Source organism: Haliaeetus leucocephalus, unplaced genomic scaffold (assembly GCF_000737465.1).
Source record: "Haliaeetus leucocephalus isolate CR32 unplaced genomic scaffold, Haliaeetus_leucocephalus-4.0 Scaffold0, whole genome shotgun sequence".
Classification (NCBI taxonomy): Eukaryota; Metazoa; Chordata; class Aves; order Accipitriformes; family Accipitridae; genus Haliaeetus; species Haliaeetus leucocephalus.
In genome coordinates this window covers 18,500,760-18,517,603 of record NW_010972436.1, presented here as the reverse complement: position 1 = coordinate 18,517,603, position 16,844 = coordinate 18,500,760, and the positions used below count along the sequence as shown (strand labels likewise).

General features: G+C 38.0%; 1 protein-coding gene across 6 annotated transcripts in view; it reads right to left on the bottom strand.

The window, feature by feature from the left end:
• The window catches only part of LARP4B (La ribonucleoprotein domain family, member 4B), a 41,266-nt gene that overhangs the window by 9,629 nt on the left and 14,793 nt on the right, over window positions 1-16,844 (bottom strand). For 4 of the 6 annotated variants that reach the window (XM_010585578.1, XM_010585602.1, XM_010585619.1 and 1 more), the window contains 9 exons: window positions 15,628-15,709; window positions 14,575-14,711; window positions 11,152-11,255; window positions 9,224-9,334; window positions 8,684-8,737; window positions 8,121-8,330; window positions 4,900-5,006; window positions 4,132-4,386; window positions 2,552-2,597 (listed from right to left, as the gene is read on the bottom strand). In XM_010585578.1, coding sequence (XP_010583880.1) covers window positions 2,552-2,597; window positions 4,132-4,386; window positions 4,900-5,006; window positions 8,121-8,330; window positions 8,684-8,737; window positions 9,224-9,334; window positions 11,152-11,255; window positions 14,575-14,711; window positions 15,628-15,709 — 1,106 coding nt within the window. The remainder of the gene's footprint in view (window positions 1-2,551; window positions 2,598-4,131; window positions 4,387-4,899; window positions 5,007-8,120; window positions 8,331-8,683; window positions 8,738-9,223; window positions 9,335-11,151; window positions 11,256-14,574; window positions 14,712-15,627; window positions 15,710-16,844) is intronic. The other 2 variants (XM_010585586.1, XM_010585610.1) reach the window with 2 other exon arrangements.

Sequence of the window (16,844 nt, the reverse complement as noted above, 5' to 3'; positions counted from 1 at the left end):
AAAAAAAAAAAAAAAAAAAAAAAAAATCACTGGGCTAAATGCAACTATTTTGCACTACAGACAGCAGTTCAGGAGTTAAGAGTACCACAGTTAAAGATCACTTGTGCGGACGGCTTGTAAGGATTTGTAAAGCTAAATTCTATTTACACTAAAAAAATAAAATTCCTTTTGTAATATGCTGTAACTGAAGTTATCAATTAACTTCATCTACATCATGTAAACGAAGAAGTAACTGTGCTCAGGCCTGTGCTAAGATGATCTCTGCTGCAGAATACCAAATGCAAAGCAGTCTTTGAGACGATTGCTATTTTGAAAAGGAAAATATTTACGGGTATATAGCCAAGATGGTCTGAATCTGAGAACAATGCTTCCAGACAGAAAGGTGTTGCATTACTTACTGTTTTTTTCCCTTCCTTCTCATGAAGAGCAATAGATACAAAACTACCTTTGAGGTCTTTTCACAAACTACAGTTTATGTCAAAAGAAGTGTGTGTCGAGAGGGAAGTAGGGAAAGAATAAATACAGAGGCAAGGACAACTGCAACTCCTGGGACTGCTACTGACCCAGCATTACCCCCCATAACACAGTTTGAGAGCGCTACAGCAATGGAGGCTGCAGAGCCAGAAGTCAGGTGACCTGTCAAAGAGTCATGGAGACAGACTACACTTATCCAGCTCAAACTGCAAGAGGAACAACCTTTATTTATTTATTTTTTACAACAGTTCTTCAAATCACAGCACTTAGTTTTCTTAAAGGGGACTGAAGTCCTGAAATAGATAATGCTTTTATATTTGTTACAAACATTTTCAGTTATGCAGGGGAGTCCTAAAAATCCCAACATATTAAGAGACAAGCAGCATTAACATTTTAAATTAGTGAGACCAGGGAGGGCTTAAATGGAATTTAAGCTGCCAACTGCATACAATTTCTCAAGTCAACTTGTTATGACAAGTTGAGTAATTTGCTTATGTCTATAGCCTCAGATACAATCAGATCAAAAAGTTTCATGCTCTCTCTCATGCAAGCATGTATAACTCTCTATTATTTTTCCTTTTAAAAAAAAAAAGAAAATCTAAAGAAGCCATCACTCCATTCAAATACAACTGGTTGTAATGATGTCCTACATACACTATCTAATCACTACAGCATCACACAAGAAAGAGAATCCTGGATTCAATTATTTCCAGTTTAAAGCAGTCAAATTTTAATCTTTCACTTCAGAGTACGCTCCTTCCCAGTGTACACAGCTGTGGGTGCACAGCAACTCTCACCTCTGTTCAAACTGCATCACTGGACAGTACAGACTAAAGATTCATGGGCCAGAAGAGACTAGAAGAAACCTGGCTGCACAGGCTGCAATTAAAGCCTGGTGCTGAGAGAAGGGAACTGTGCGTCTCCAAAGAAGTCATGTCTACCAGTTTTACATTCAAAGTTAAAATAACCTGAAATTCAGCTGAGTCAGAAGAGCCTCTCTGCTCAGTAAGTGTGTTCAAGGTAATCCTTTCAGTCCAGCCACTCACATGCCTAACCTGTACCACTTCTTTGTTCTTTTCAAAGACAGACAAAAAAGTTGATAGGAAAACATCAATCTAAAAATTCAAGCAGCTTTGAAAGGGCAAAAGAAAGAAGTATTGAGAATCCTACATGTAATCTGATCTCACTGAGTTTTGAGAAGTTTGACAAGAACTAAAAGCAACTGAAGGCAAGGAACCGCTTGTTGTTTTATACTTTCCAAACCTTGATGTTCCTTCATCCAAATCCCCTAAGGCTACTCAACAGCAGGAGCCACAAATACACAAATGCAACAATTCTAGACCTTTAAGAAAGTGTTATGGCTCATGCAGTGGGGTTACTTTGCAATTGTGACATGAATAAGGAAATAATCCAGTTCAACTTCATGAACAAGCCATGTGTGGCAAAAATGAATTGCAGAGAAGTGTCTGGTTGTATCAAATCAAACTTTAAGTCCTACCAAAAAAATTACATTTTTTTTCTTCTACACAATGTCTAGTCCAGCCTTTTCAAGCATCAAGGCTATTAAGGTATTCACCTTGGATTTAAGTTTACCAAAACTGTTATATTTCAATAGTGTTAGTATACACTTACCAAGTGGTACTTGAGAGGCATTAAGAAACAGAATTGACGATTTAGTAACTAATATTCTAGCTACACATTATGACACATGGATCTGTAAAATGTTCTTCAATGTCTACATGAATGATAATCAGGTATCAAGTGTTTTGAACTTTAGCTTAGCCGTTTAGCTCTCCCTTAACATGAACACTGGCATGCTGAAAAAGTAACACTAAGATGGAAATTTTTTGCTACTATAAAGCAGTAATTTTAACTTTTTCCTAACTTCTGCACTGATGGACAATCTTCTGTGATACCCAAATGCAGAACTCATGACTTATGAGCTGCTGTCTTCAGTCAACTGTGACATACAACTGCTTGTGCAATAACTGGTCTCACCTGCTACTCCACATAATATCCATACTATTGCCTTATTACCCTACTTTTATTACAGATGAATATGATCATGAACACTCACTGTAAACTTGTCCTCCCTTTTCTTTCGGTAGCCATATGAGTTTTTCCTAAGGGAAAGAAAGCAGTTATCAGAACCTTGCCTATACATGAATGGAAGGCAGTTGGTGAAAACAGGAGAAATTAATTCAAATTGCTATTTCATCCATCTTCATTCTAGACAGGTTATTAGGAAAAAAAAATGTTTTAGGTAAAAATTTCTAGCAAGCTCTCATTAAAACAAAGGTACAGATCTTATACAAGTCAGCATAAAAATACACTGGTTACAAATAATTCCTGTATTAAAAGCGTCTCAGTGCCGAATACATATGAGGTTTAGACAAAACCTTTCAATATCCAAAGTGAAGGCTTTAATTTTGCCTTTTTTTCTTTTTTGATACCTATGTAACTTTTGAAATATGGCTAACTATTTTCAAGTCAGGTAAAGCCCCTCCAAAACATTTTCAGCGCTTCTCCCCCAGCCCTACTTCAGGTAAAGCCCCTCCAAGCATCAGTTTAAAATTTGCAATACATTCTAACTCAGTTTCAATGTATTTTCTAGGTTTTCTGTTTGACTTTTAATACTCTAAATAGATTTATATTCTGATGTTCGGTGTTGAATACAAGTACTGACTATTCCTGTACATTTTTGTAGTCTATAGTTTGAGCAATCTTGTTTCCTATGTCCTTAATCATACTTTCATCCACTAGTTATAACACAGTTTGGCAAATTAGATTTAGAAAAGTATTACAGTCTTTGCACAAAATCCCCACTTAATTTTGCAGTGATACAATACAAGTCTAATATAGCATCATCTGCAAAAGACTTGAGTTATCTTCCAATTCAGTAAGTCACTCAAAATGTGATTTACTTTGAGACAAACACAGGCATCATTAAACAAAGCTACACAGTACTTTTTATAAAGCACTTATTAAAACTGTACTGTATTTAAAAAGTTCCAAGATAACCCTGCTAAATTCTTATATTAATATTGGTGACACCAATTTTCAGCTCCCCGAGTGAGTTTTTTTTGGTTTGGTTCTTTCTGGTGGTTTTTTTTTTTTTTCTTTTTTTTTTTTTTTTAACTGCATAACAACAGTTTTCTTAGTTGCATGTAATCCTTTCCCACCCCTCCATACCAATCCATCATTTCTGTTGTTGCAAATGTCTGATTAGGGCAAATTCTGATCTTTCAACTGAAAAAATTAACAATGAGCACTGCTAGTACAGGTTCAGCTGCACAATCTACACTGCTGAACAATGGAATGGGCACAACAGCTTCACTGAAGTCATCAAATAATATGCAAAAACTTTCTTACAACAGATGAAAAAATGATGGAGAATTAGATCTTATGGCTGTAAATTGTTCATCAGTTGCCATTAATGATTTTCATTTGGTAGGAAAGCATGCAAGTCCACTTGGCATTTGTTCTATATTTAGCACTTTCTCTGAAGTACTTTCCAAGATTTCAGCTTTGAGGAGACACAGTCTCAGTTTAAAATAGTAATGAGAACAGTACTAGTACCATACCACTTTACTAAAAGAAATAGTTTAGAAGCAGCAATACCAGGTTGTTCAGAGGACAGCTACAGAATACACTCACCTTCCTCTACCTAATCCAGGAGATGAGTCAACGCTGGTCTGTTCCATCCGTCCAGTTCCTACTTCCCTCTTGGTATAGCTTGTAGTAGCATTCTGCATCCGTGTCCTGTTTTGTCCCGGCTGCCGCGTCTGTGGACTCCTGACGCCATTGATTAAACGATCAGCAGAAAAGTTGAATATTGTAGGACTGTCTAGAAGCCCAGGTCCCCTTTCTGCACTGGGTATTGTATGTCGTATATGAGACTTGCTAGGATTCCTACAAATTCAAAAGTCATTTCAACATACGTACTATGAGATATCTTCTGAGGCCTAAGTCTATACACAGAATTCAGAAGCAGCAAAACATTTAGTCCTTTATTGCATATTTCATTTATAAGAATGATAAATATTCACCTTAACAGGTCATGTGATTCATCAAAATTAACCTTTTCACTGTCTATTTTCAGCTATGCCTTTACTAAAAACTACTGGAAACTGAAAATACTGTATGAATAATCCTGCTGATCACATGCCATCCTTCAGAATATTTCATCTGAATACCCTAAATCATGGAACAGACAAGTTTTCAGCTTTCAGACAGTCCATTTACATTTAGAAACAGCACATCCACTAACAATAGCAGCACCATCTGCCCTTTGGCCTCACTTAACCTTGCACCAGGTTCAATTTCACAAGTATTTTCAAGTTAGCTGGTGTTACTAAAATAAGAAGATTAAAACCCCACATGCCAGATAATAAAGTAGTATTGTCAAAAGATGGCTCAACTTGCCTATTCCTGGGGGGATATTGTCTGAGTGTAGTCAATGGAGAAGCAGCAGGCTTGAAGGTTGGAGATGTGAACCCATTGATAAATCCAGTATTTGGAAATGGTGTTACCTAAAGGATATATTGCATGGTCATAATTATAAACAAACTGAGTACCGCTTTTTCTTAACCCCATATTTTATGTCATTCTATGCAGGGCAGTACGTATAAGACTGGCTCGAACAGCAATAGAGCATTTGTTAAGAGGACTGAAAAACATAGAGCCAAAACTCTTGGCTGTAAATTAAGTAACTCCTTCTATTTCGCACCATACCATGCATGACTTCAGACTACAGAGATACTTCTTCCTCAAAGACCCTCTAACCTAAACAATCTGTAATTGTTTTTCTTATAATTTATATGTGAATCCCTCCCCCAAAAGAAAAAAATGTCTTTTTAGTTCCTTATTCTACTTATCTTCCACGTAATACCTAAATAAAGCCTAGAGAATAAGTGGATGTTAAGTAGACCTCTGATTCTTTTCACATCTTACCACCTTATTCTAGGTGTGAATTACTGTCTTGTCACCTGAAGAAGCAACATTAGCAACAGATTTTTTGGGGTGGGTGCAGATCAATGTCTTGTATTAACATCATATCTCAAAATCTGAAGCATGTTCATAGTAATTTCTGCAACTTCACTACCACACTTTTTTTTTTTTTAAATAAATGTATGAAGGAGTTTCATTTAGAAAATGTTATTATTACCAACAGCAAATGCTTGCTCATCTTCTCCCCCTGAAAATAACTAAAATGCAGAACAGTAAGACTTCTATGTAGCACTCTTTCTACACTTAATTAAACAATGAGAAACAGCTGGGATTAAGACTGTTTCCTATACAGGTATCTTTAAGTCTGTCTAACCTTTCTTGCAAAAGTTAAAGCAAAGCACTAATCAATGAAAAATGAAATTTAACACTGAAACTGTCATGCCAAACTACTGTTAGCCTAACCTAGCACACATGACAGCAAATGCTACTGCAAACTCCAAAAATAGGCCATTAGGAGTTTAATAAAGCTATTTTAGGAACAAAGTTTCATCAAAATACTGTTTTGAAGTGCTTTTTGATTTAATAGTTACAACCTGAATGCTGTAAAATTCAATCAAAGCTAGTAAGCTACTACTGAACCCAAATAACGAGAAGACATTGAACATACTAAAGGAAAACAAGTTTAACTCATTGCTTAAAAGGACACTATCAATATTTACCTCTTCTTTCTTTATAAGGATTGGTGATCTTTTTGAAGGGAAAATATAATTTTCATTTTCCAATAATACCAAAAGCATCAATTTGCTTTCTCCACAGAAGTCATCTGGCTCATCAAAAGTACACCTATTGTTTTTACAAGCAGGACAAACTAGCTCTTTCCTCAAATACTATTAAGTACTTGATGAAGAAGTAGGTAGTTTTAGAATTTTGAAGACAGGTGTTGCCATATTCTAGTTTCAGAATTAACTATACCACTGCTGGGCGTATTTAATCTCAAATTAGAGATGAGACAAAGCACTGTTAGTGTTTCTACCAAAGCAAAAGAGGAGAGAAACTTCTGCTATATTTGCACACATGTATCTACATGCAAACTGCAACCCTGTCTCTTGAAAATTATTCCTGTGTCGTTATTCCTGTGGTCCCTGTTCTCCTCACAAGAAGTTTCTATTCAAATATAGTTCTTCCTATAAAAAGTTCAAGAAACATCGTATTACATTAACGTATACGAAATGCAGCTAACCAATGACAATATGCTGCAAAACGGTGGGAGGCAAAGCTCTGCTAGTTAATTTTCTGTTTTTACTAGGAAAAGTATGAGATCTCTAATGCTGGCAAACTTGTAATACCTTCCCCCAAAGCCCAGGACTAGTAAGCTTTCTGGAATACAAGTTGTTCCAGGATGATGTAAGGCAGACACACACAATGCTGGGCTTGAACCTGTGGCCAATTAATCTATGTCTTCTACACCAGTGCCATCCAACTACTTCACTATCCCACAGCAAGACTGCAATAGTCAGTCTTAGTTTATCTAGAGGAAGAATCACACTCATTGCTGCTTAATAACGTGGCTTTCTCCTGGAATAACATCATTCACTATGCTACCTTGTTTCCTCTGCATTCTTCATCCCCCTTAAAAAGCCTTCCCCTGCAAGGGCTCTGGCTACCTTCCCTGTGTGTGAAATGTTCAGCACACCAACTTTTTAATTAGCTTGCTGTTCAGTACACCGGAAGTTTGCTCAAGTTTGTTCAAGGACACTTTAATCCTCTGCCAAAAAACCTCCAAAATGCTTCTAATTTTGAGCACTGCTACCCTAGTTTCTTTTAGCCGCAAGAAAAGAGGCATTTAGAAGGGAGAAAGAGGTTCCACATAGGACAACCTTAGTCTTCCAGCCATTACAGAAAACTATGTTCATATTAGTTTTTGTAGGATAACAAAGGCAGACTAAAAGGGGCCAAGGTAATTCTGATGCGACTGTCACAATGGAGGAGAAGACGAAAAGCAGCACTGCAGGATGCAGAAGATGTCCTGTTAGAGTGTATTAAAGACTTACTGCTACCACCCTAGCTCTAAGGCTTGCCAACAGCCCCTTTAAGAAAACTTTTTAAAATTAAGCAATTTAAAAGTGAATTATTTTTATTAGCAGAAGTAATTTTATTTTTTATTGCCAAAAAATATGTTACTTTTGCACAGAAAATATTTTGCTTTAAGAACATGCTGAATAGGGTAATTCAGCATGTTAACCTAGAACTTATTTTCCTGCTGGAAGATCAAGATACTAAGTTATCCTTATTTATCTGATTCCATTAAGTTTATTCAGTACATACCAGAATTGCTTTTTCTGGTATTCACATATATATTCTGAAGATCTAATTTCTAAAGAGGCTTTTAACCATTACTAAAGGAAGTCTTTACTGAAGATTTCTTTTGATAATGGTTAATTAATAACCTTTAGTAAAGAACTACCTCAAAAACTAAAAGGTTAAGAGAAACACACTGCAGTCTGAGACCAGATGCAATTTTCAAGTAATTAATCTTGTACACCACAGAAAGAATTCTGCAGAACTGTTTTTTAAGAAGAATCAGTACCTTCAACTCCCCTCTTCAGGATACATATGCTTTTTACACCTCAACACTTCATAAGAAAATAATACCAACTTTGAAAAGAATGCAACTGTTTCATAATCAAGAGACTTACCAATGAAGGGTCAAGGTAGCTGTGTGTGGCTGACCAGGTCTGTGGGCCAATTAAGCTGTACAATGGAAACTGCTGATGGGGACTGTATACTGGAGGTAAGTAAAAGGATGTTGTGTAACGCTGCTGCGTGTAGAGGTTCATATCCAGAGGTCTATATCCATTCTTTGGCAAAAATGTGTTTATAGCTATTGCCTTTGCTTTTATCCTTGCCTGAAAGGAGATTAGATTATTTATTACAGCAACCTTTCCAATTAAATCAGGATGGTTCAAACTAGCAGCTCTCGAACTTTTACTGGACACTTGTCAGTCACTGCTTTCTCCTTCAAGGAAGGCAGGAACAGATGAATGCTTCCCTGCTGGCCGGATGCTAGGACAGATATACCGCTGACAGAAAGGAGGAAAAGGAGAAGTAAAATGGCTTGAGCTACTTTTCAAAACCCATCTCCCGGTCAAATAGCTGCTGAGATTGGACCACTTAAAATTTATATTAGAAAACAGTGAGGCCCACAAAAACCAGAACATATACACACATACCCCCAAAAAAACCATAAAGCTCTATTTACCTTAATTGGTTTTCCTTGGAAAGTTTTCACTTCTTCTCTAAGGTATCTGTAAGCCTTTAAAGAAAGTAATTATAAAATTTGTCAAATATAATTTAAACAAAGGAAACTTAAGTTTTGACAGGCTAATCCTAACAATAATTCTTGAAGTGTCTGCTAGACTATAGAAAACCCTCATATCTAAACTGCATTTGGCAAGATTTAAGTTATCATTGCAGAAGTGCTTCAGTAGCATTAAAACAGGATTTTAACTCCTGTGATTGAAGCATTTAAATGTGTCATCCAAAAGATCAATGTTCTTAGTACGAAAAACTTAAAGATTTGTCTAGGAAGCCAGCATAGGCAAACAACATAAAATTCTTACAAGGTTATGTTTAATAGTACTGATAACTAGACATTAGCTAAGGGGAAGATGGTTTTCAGAGGTTTGGGTATTTTGCTTTTTAAATTGCTACACATTTGTAATGCAGTTTATGACCCGTCAATCCACCCTCATCCCACCCTTATTTACTGTTATATTCTAAAATGCTTCAAAAATGTTACCTGCTGTGCATCAGCTTCTGATTCAAACGTGATGAACCAGTTGTCATTATAGGCAAACTCACAGTTGATAAACTTAGGCAAATTATCTCCTTTGAAAAGTGCTTCAACCTCCTAAGAAAAGTGGTTTTGATAAGAAGGGAGAGAAAAGAGTGGGAGAAAAAAAAAATGGATGGACAGAAGAAAGCATCAATTTAATGTGCAGAATTCTGGAACTCTAGGTAAGAAAGATAAAAAACACTTTTGGGCTTACAAAACAAAACTGAACTTCGGAACACCTGCAGTAGTGTTAGCTCTGTCCAATCACTCCACTAGGTAGACTGAATTCGAACAAGCATTGTCTAAGGCCATACTGCAAGTAGTAGTTGCCTGATCCCTTAAATCAGGGAAGATAAGCTATTTAGGCCATACAGAGGCACTTAAATTTGGCATCAAGTACAGAAGAATGTCTATTTCTCCCCTCTCCCCAAAACAATGAAGCCACATGAAAACCTGTGCATGCTGCATGTGATAGGAGAACCCCACCCTTTCAGCAGACACCTGAAGATACACTTTAACTCAAAGTGTGTACAGATTAATATATTTGAAACAGGGTTTATGTTACCTCAAAAACAATCAGCTAATTTCTACAGAAAAAACACATGTTGGACTTTATATTTGTTTTAATCCATTTCCATGTATATTTTTTTTTGCCACAGAGTTGAGGCAAGCAGCAGCAAAAAGCAATCCAACTTGGGAGGCCTTACAGTATTTTGGAACTTTGCTGCTTAAATAAAGCCTGACCATGTTACGCCAGAAAACATATCCTATTAAATCTGGCCAGGTAAGTCTAGATTTTCCAGTCTGGCAAATGTAAACACGTAACATATAAAACACTTCACTTCAGACCACCTTTTTTGAAAATTAAGACTCCTCAGAACTTTGTTGTTGTTAAGCATTTAAGAGCAACCACCCCGTGCTAATATATCCAAACCTGACAAACTGATGACAGAAAAAACAAACCAACCAACCAAATCTATAATATTAAAAGCTAGGCAGTCTTTGAAAGGTTATATTTCATTTAGAAAGCTAAAAGCCGCTGATATTTTTAAGTTATGTATATAGCATATCTAACTTCCTCCCTCCAATTCCTTTTAGCATTTTGTTTCATGCTCCTGTTTAAGGCCACTTAGTTCTTTATTATGAGTTTTTCAACTGCAGTACTTTTTATTTTTGTATGAAGACCATCAAGAAGAGCAGCTCTTTCAGAATCTTTATTCCTCCTTGTAAAATTAAAGGGGAAATTAAAATATCTACCCATCATCAAGAATCTGTGCGTCCTCCTCCTTTTTGAAAATTCAAGATACTATGGCCCAGTAACTTTTTTCCTAGTCTTTCCATTAGTCATAGTCCCAGCTACATCAGAGTTGCATTGAGTGTATTTCACACAATCACGTTCTCCACTCTCACACTCATTCCACAAGCCAGCATAGATCCTTCACCACTTGTTGACACCTCTACCCTCACCATTATGGAAATGTTTGCAAAGCTTCAAGTACTTCACCCTAACAAGCTTCAAGGTGCAGCAGTGGCATTTTCCATTCTAAGACTTATCTTCCCTCATCTTCACTTGCTATTTATCCAAGGAGCTGAGCACTAAGTAATATGGATAAGCCAGAGTTGAAGAAAATTATGGTATCTCTACCAAACACAGCATTGTCAGTTTTTCAGCCCTCTGCAGAGCTACAGATTTTACCACAGGCTTCCTATAAGCAACATGCTTCTATCAAATATATTTATTATCCAAACACACACAATAAACTAAGGTTTAGAAACATGGTTAGAAACTAACAATGTAGTAGGAAATGCGATATGCTTATTAAAATCTGGAAGAAATCTAACTTCCAAATCCTAAGGGAAAAGCATTCTTTACTGAACAATTAAACACTTACTTCAATGGGGGTAGATTCAGGTACTTCACGTAAAATCACAATACAGCGATTCTGATTTGGCCTAACTTTTTCTCCCTTCTCATCCACTTGGACTAAAGGCAACGCTAAGGGAGAAAAGACAAAAACGTGTATTAGATGTCAGCAATCATAATAGCTTTGCACACTGAAAGATGTGGTGGACACAGTTTTATAATGCAAAGCTTTTTGTGCTAAACTTCAAATATTTTTGAACATTAAGAAACAAGCAGAAGATGACTGAGGATACTTTAAGACATATGAAACTGAGTAGACATGTTCCTTGAAATCTCCACACTCTTCCTACTCTTCCAGCCTAGAAAATCCCAATTCATTAGCTTTTTCTTCTAAGGCACACATTGAGTCATGTTCTCTTTTGATTCTTACCTTAGTGGTAATGTCCAGTAGGCTTTTCTGAGAATTTAATCATAGAATACCAGGTTGGAAGGGACCTCAAGGATCATCTGGTATTACGTGTCTTGGGAAAAGCACAGTCTAGACAAGATGGCCCAGCACCTTGTGCAGCTGAATCTTAAAAGTGTCCAATGTTGAGGAATCCACCACTTTGCTGAGGAGATTATTTCAATGGCTGATTGTTCTCATTGTGAAAAGTTTTTCTCTTGTGTCCAATTGGAATGTCCCCAGGAGTAACTTGTACCCATTACCCCTTGTCTTTTCCATGTGACTCCTTTTAAAAAGGGGGTCTCCATCCTCTTTGTAGCTACCCTTTAATACTGGAACATGGTGATAAGGTCTCCCCTAAGCTGCCTTTTCTGAAGGCTGAACAAACCCAGTTCTCTCAGCCTTTCCTCATGCGGCAGGCTTCCCAGTCCTTTGATCGTCTTTGTGGCCCTTCTCTGGACCCTCTCCAGCCTGTCCACATCTTTTTTGTACAGTGAGGACCAAACCTGAACACAGTATTGCAGGTGTGGCCTGACAAATGCTGAGTAAAGTGGGATAATTACTTTATCTCTGCTGGCGATGCAACCCAGCATCCTGTTGGCTTTCTTTGCCACAGGAGCACACTGTTCACTCGTACTGAGCTTGCTGTCCACCAGGACCCCCAAGTCCCTTTCCACAGAGCTGCTCCCCAGCCAGGTAGATCCCAACCTGTGCTGCACTCCTGGATTATATTTTCCGAGGTGTAAGACTTTACACTTGTCCTCATTGGACTTGATAAGGTTCTTGTTAGCCCACTCTTCCAGCCTATCCAGGTCTTCCTGCAGGGTGGCTCTCCCTTGCGTCTGCTTCCCCACTCAGTTTGGCATCATCAGGGTACACTTGATCCCATCATTCAGATCACTTATGAAGATATTAAACAGCACTGGGCCCAGTATTGATCCCTGGCGGACCCCACTTGTGACAGGTTGCCAGTTTGAAAAGGAGCTATTTACCACCACCCTCTGGGTGCAGCCTGTCAGCCAGTTCCCCACTCACCGCACAGACCACTCATCTAGACCGTAACGCACCAGTTTGTCTAGGAGGAGGCTGCGGGAAACCGTATCAAAAGCCTTGGAGAAATCCAGGTAGACAATGTCCACATCAATGCCCCACGCCAACTGCGCAGGTTACTTTGTTGTACAAGGCGATCAGGTTTGTCAAGCACAATTTGCCCTTGGTGAATCCATGCTGGCTTTTCCCAATCACGTGCTTCATTTGATTTGTGATAGCCCCCAGAAGGATTAGTTCCATAACCTTCCCAGGGACTGAAGTAAGACTGATGGGCCTATAATTTCCTGGATCCTCCTTTAAGCCCTTTTTGTAGATGAGGGTGACCTTAGCCTTCTTCCAGTCTTCTGGGACGTCCCCCAATCTCCACAACTTCTCAAAGATTACAGAGAGCAGCCTCACAAAATCAGCCAACTCTCTTAACACCCTTGAGTGGATAACGTGAGGGCCCATTGATTTGCAGGGGTCAAGCTCCTGTAATAGTTCACATACCAACTCTTCCTTCACGGACGCTGGGTCTGTTTTTGCATCAACCTGGATTTTTGTTCCCAAGGCCTGGAGCCCAAGAGTGGTGGTACAGATAGAGGTGAAGGAAGTGTTGAGAACCTCTGCCTTTTCAGCACTAATTCACCTCTGCTGTTTAACAGCAGCCAATATTTTCCTTCTATTTCTGCTTGTTGTTTACATACCTGAAGAACCCTTCATTGTAGTTTGATACCTTTGGCCAATTTCAATTCCAGCTGAGCTTTTGCTTTTCTAACTGCATCTCTGCACGCCTTGGCAATGCCCTTGTAGTTCTCAAAAGGTATTCATCTGCTTCCCCATCTCTGGTACACTTCTCTTTTGGCTTGGAGCAGACTCACAAGCCTGCAGTTAAGCCAAGGGGGTCTCTTGCTCTGCCTACTTCCCTTACTTTTAAAGGGGATGAAATGTTTTTGCGCTTCCAGGAGAGCGTTCTTGAAAAACTTCCAGCGCTTGCTAACTCCTTTATCCTCCACGGAAGCTTCCCAGGGAATCCTTCCCAACTGAGCTCTGAGCAAGCTGAAGTTTGGTCTTCTAAAATCTCAAACCTTTGTCTTAGTACTAACCTTCAGCATGCTCAGCAGGATCCCAAACTCCACAATACTATGATCACTGCAGCCAAGGCTATCACAGAGATATTACAAGCCAAGGCTATCACAGAGATATTACAAGCCAAGGCTATCACAGAGATATTACAAAGCAGGTTTTCTTGGTTTATGAGTAGCAAGTCCAGCAGTACGTCATTCCTGGTTGGCACATCTAACACGTGTATGAGGAAGCAGTCCTCTGTGCATTGCAGGAACTCGATGGATGACATGTGAGCTGCTCTACTGTTCTTCCAACAAATGTCTGGGTAGTTGAAGTCACCCATAAGAACCAGGTTCTGTTGACCTGAAGCTTGCTTAAGTGACCCAAATACTGCTTTGTTGGCCTTATTGTCTTGGTTGGGAGGTTGGTAGCAGATGCCTACTGTAAGATCCCCCTTGGAGATGACCCCTCTGATCTTGACCTAGAGGCATGTGATAGGGCTTCCACTGTTGCCACAGCCGGCTTCTATTTTTTCAAGGTTCTCCTTAACATAGAGTGTGATTCCTCCTCTTCTTCTTCCCTGCCTGCCTTTACGAAACAGCCAATAACCATCCATCACAACCCTCCAGTTGTGTGTTGTCCCACCATGTCCCACAATTTAAACTCACATTATTCTCATTTACGCAGATTACTCAATACCTCAAACATGACGTAGCTTTGATAAAACTGCAGTCCTTAATTGTGATGGTCTAAACTGGAAGCTGTGTGCTCTATTTAATGCTTTACAGAAAAAGGATGGCATTTTATTGTAATACATAACAAGAAAAAGGACAAGAGATTGAAAATCCAGATTAAGAGTCCTACAGCAACAGCCAGAATGCTTTCTAGCATTGAGGGATTTTTACTTACATCTCAGCACTTCAACAATCAAATCCATATCAGTACTGAGTTTCTTGACATGATCAAGGTTCGCTACTGTCATTATTGGCACATACTGATCGCTGTCCATCTGTGATATAAGGTACATGTCACTGGCAAGATTTTCTCTGTTGGGAGAGAAAAAAAGAATTTGGGAAATGTCACAGATGTAACTTTTGCCAATAAACTTGAGACAAAAAATTCATCACATAGTACAAGCCAGATTCCTAAACTAAATTTTGTTTTCAGCATTTTCACCAATTCCTCAGTCCATTCACCTACTATATTTCACTTCCTAGAAAACATGAAAATGTCTTTTTTTCCCTTCATGCAACAGTACTGGCATCTTCCTGTTCAAGCAGCACATTACCCCCCACCCAAACATGTAATATTGTTAGGAGATTACTACTTCAAATGACCACTGACTGTAACTGGTTATGCAGGAGTATACAGATTAGGAATTATTCTAGGTTATTAAGACATGTGGTTTAGGATGTTTTTATCTAGATACAAGCACTGAGAATAATTAAGTACAAGTAAGCTGCTTTGAAGATCTTGCCTCAGTCTGTACCAGAATGTGTATGATTCAGAGCCCTTACCTTTTTTTTTTCTTTTTTAAATTGATCCTTAACTTAAAATATAAAGGGATCTACAGATGCACATACAAAAATCCTACTTTGTATCAATGCAAATTTTAAAATTATTAGCTTAAACAAAGCCTACCAAATGGCTTAAGTTACTCGGTTTTAATTTGCAAAAAAACAGTAGCAGTCATAAAAATTCACCTGATCTGTAATTGCTTGTAACTACTCTCACTTCAAAACAATGTATTTGCTAGCTTATGTTTTAGGCCCAGAAGTTTCATGTAAGCTTTAAGATGTACATCAATACAATACTCTGGAATTTTGTGTTACTTCCCCCAAATTCTCATCCTTTCCACTCAGTTTTAAGTGACAGCTGAGAAATATATTAACATACATCCCAAGTTAGGTACTGGATCTCGCTAGTTATCCTCCAGTTTGCTACATTTAGGTGTATACATACCTTGATAAACAGAATTCCAGTGTTTTTTTCAGTAATTCTCGTAAATCTTCCTGACCTTCTGGCTGCAACTGTTCGTTTCCACCTAATAATTAAAATACTTAAGTTTAAAATTTAGTTCTGCTATATTACATAACAGATACTTTAATCAAGCCATCATGTCTATTACTGGCTGTATAATTAGTAACAAATTTTCCAATTCAATAAATGTTCATTGTGTATTAGTTCACCACTCACCAAAATTGCACAGGAGCACTTTAAGACAGAAAAGAAGAACCATGACTGACTTCACTTGTTAACCTCTGTTCTCCAAATACATAAAAACTTGAAGCAGTTTTAGAAGAGCAGCTACAAAGGCATCTCAAAGTAAATACTGAACTGATTTAGCTCGTATATCTTGTCTTCCAGTCCTCGGAAACTAACCAATTCCTAGCTGACTAAACCCTGACTAATGCAGCAGACTAACTAAGCAAGTGAGCAATGTAATGGAGACACTTCGTACTTCTGGCCTCACTCTAAATGCCCAAGACACTTCAGAAAAGACTTTAAAAATATAACTATGAAATATCAGCAGATATCCAATCAATTAACAACAGATGTGTGATCAATTAACAATCTCTTGGTTAAGAAGGAGACAATCATTTTTTTCTTATACCTGGAAGTTTCAAAATTACCACATGGAAAACACTGATTTCATGTTTATTTTAGTTTAGACCCAATACACTACAGTCAGTTGAGGGTAAACTAATTGTGTCAGTGGGAGGACTGCTTAAAGATCAGAAGTTTAGTGTGGCTTTCAGAGATTTATAAAACATTTAGTTAACATGTTACATAAATGTAAATTAGTTTTTTTAAAAAGTGTTTCACACCAACTATTACCCTGTACACCCTTCCCTTCTTCAGTAACTTTCATCCTTTTCTTCAGCTCTCCTAAACCTTTCTTGTTCCTAGAGCAACTTTTAATTTCGTCCCACCATTTTGTCCTTCATGTGTTCTATTCTGACACAGATAGTGCCAACACCTGAGAAATACACACATCATATACTAACCACTACTTCCCTTCCCCACCTCCTCTTTCCTCCTTGCTCAAAACCTAGCAAAGACCAAAACTCTATGCATTTTTTAAAATAATAATTAAAAAAAATAAAAATCAGCTTTCAGAATTGGGACCACCTGTGTAACTATTCAACAAGGAGAACAGATCCAACCTGCTGTTCAGC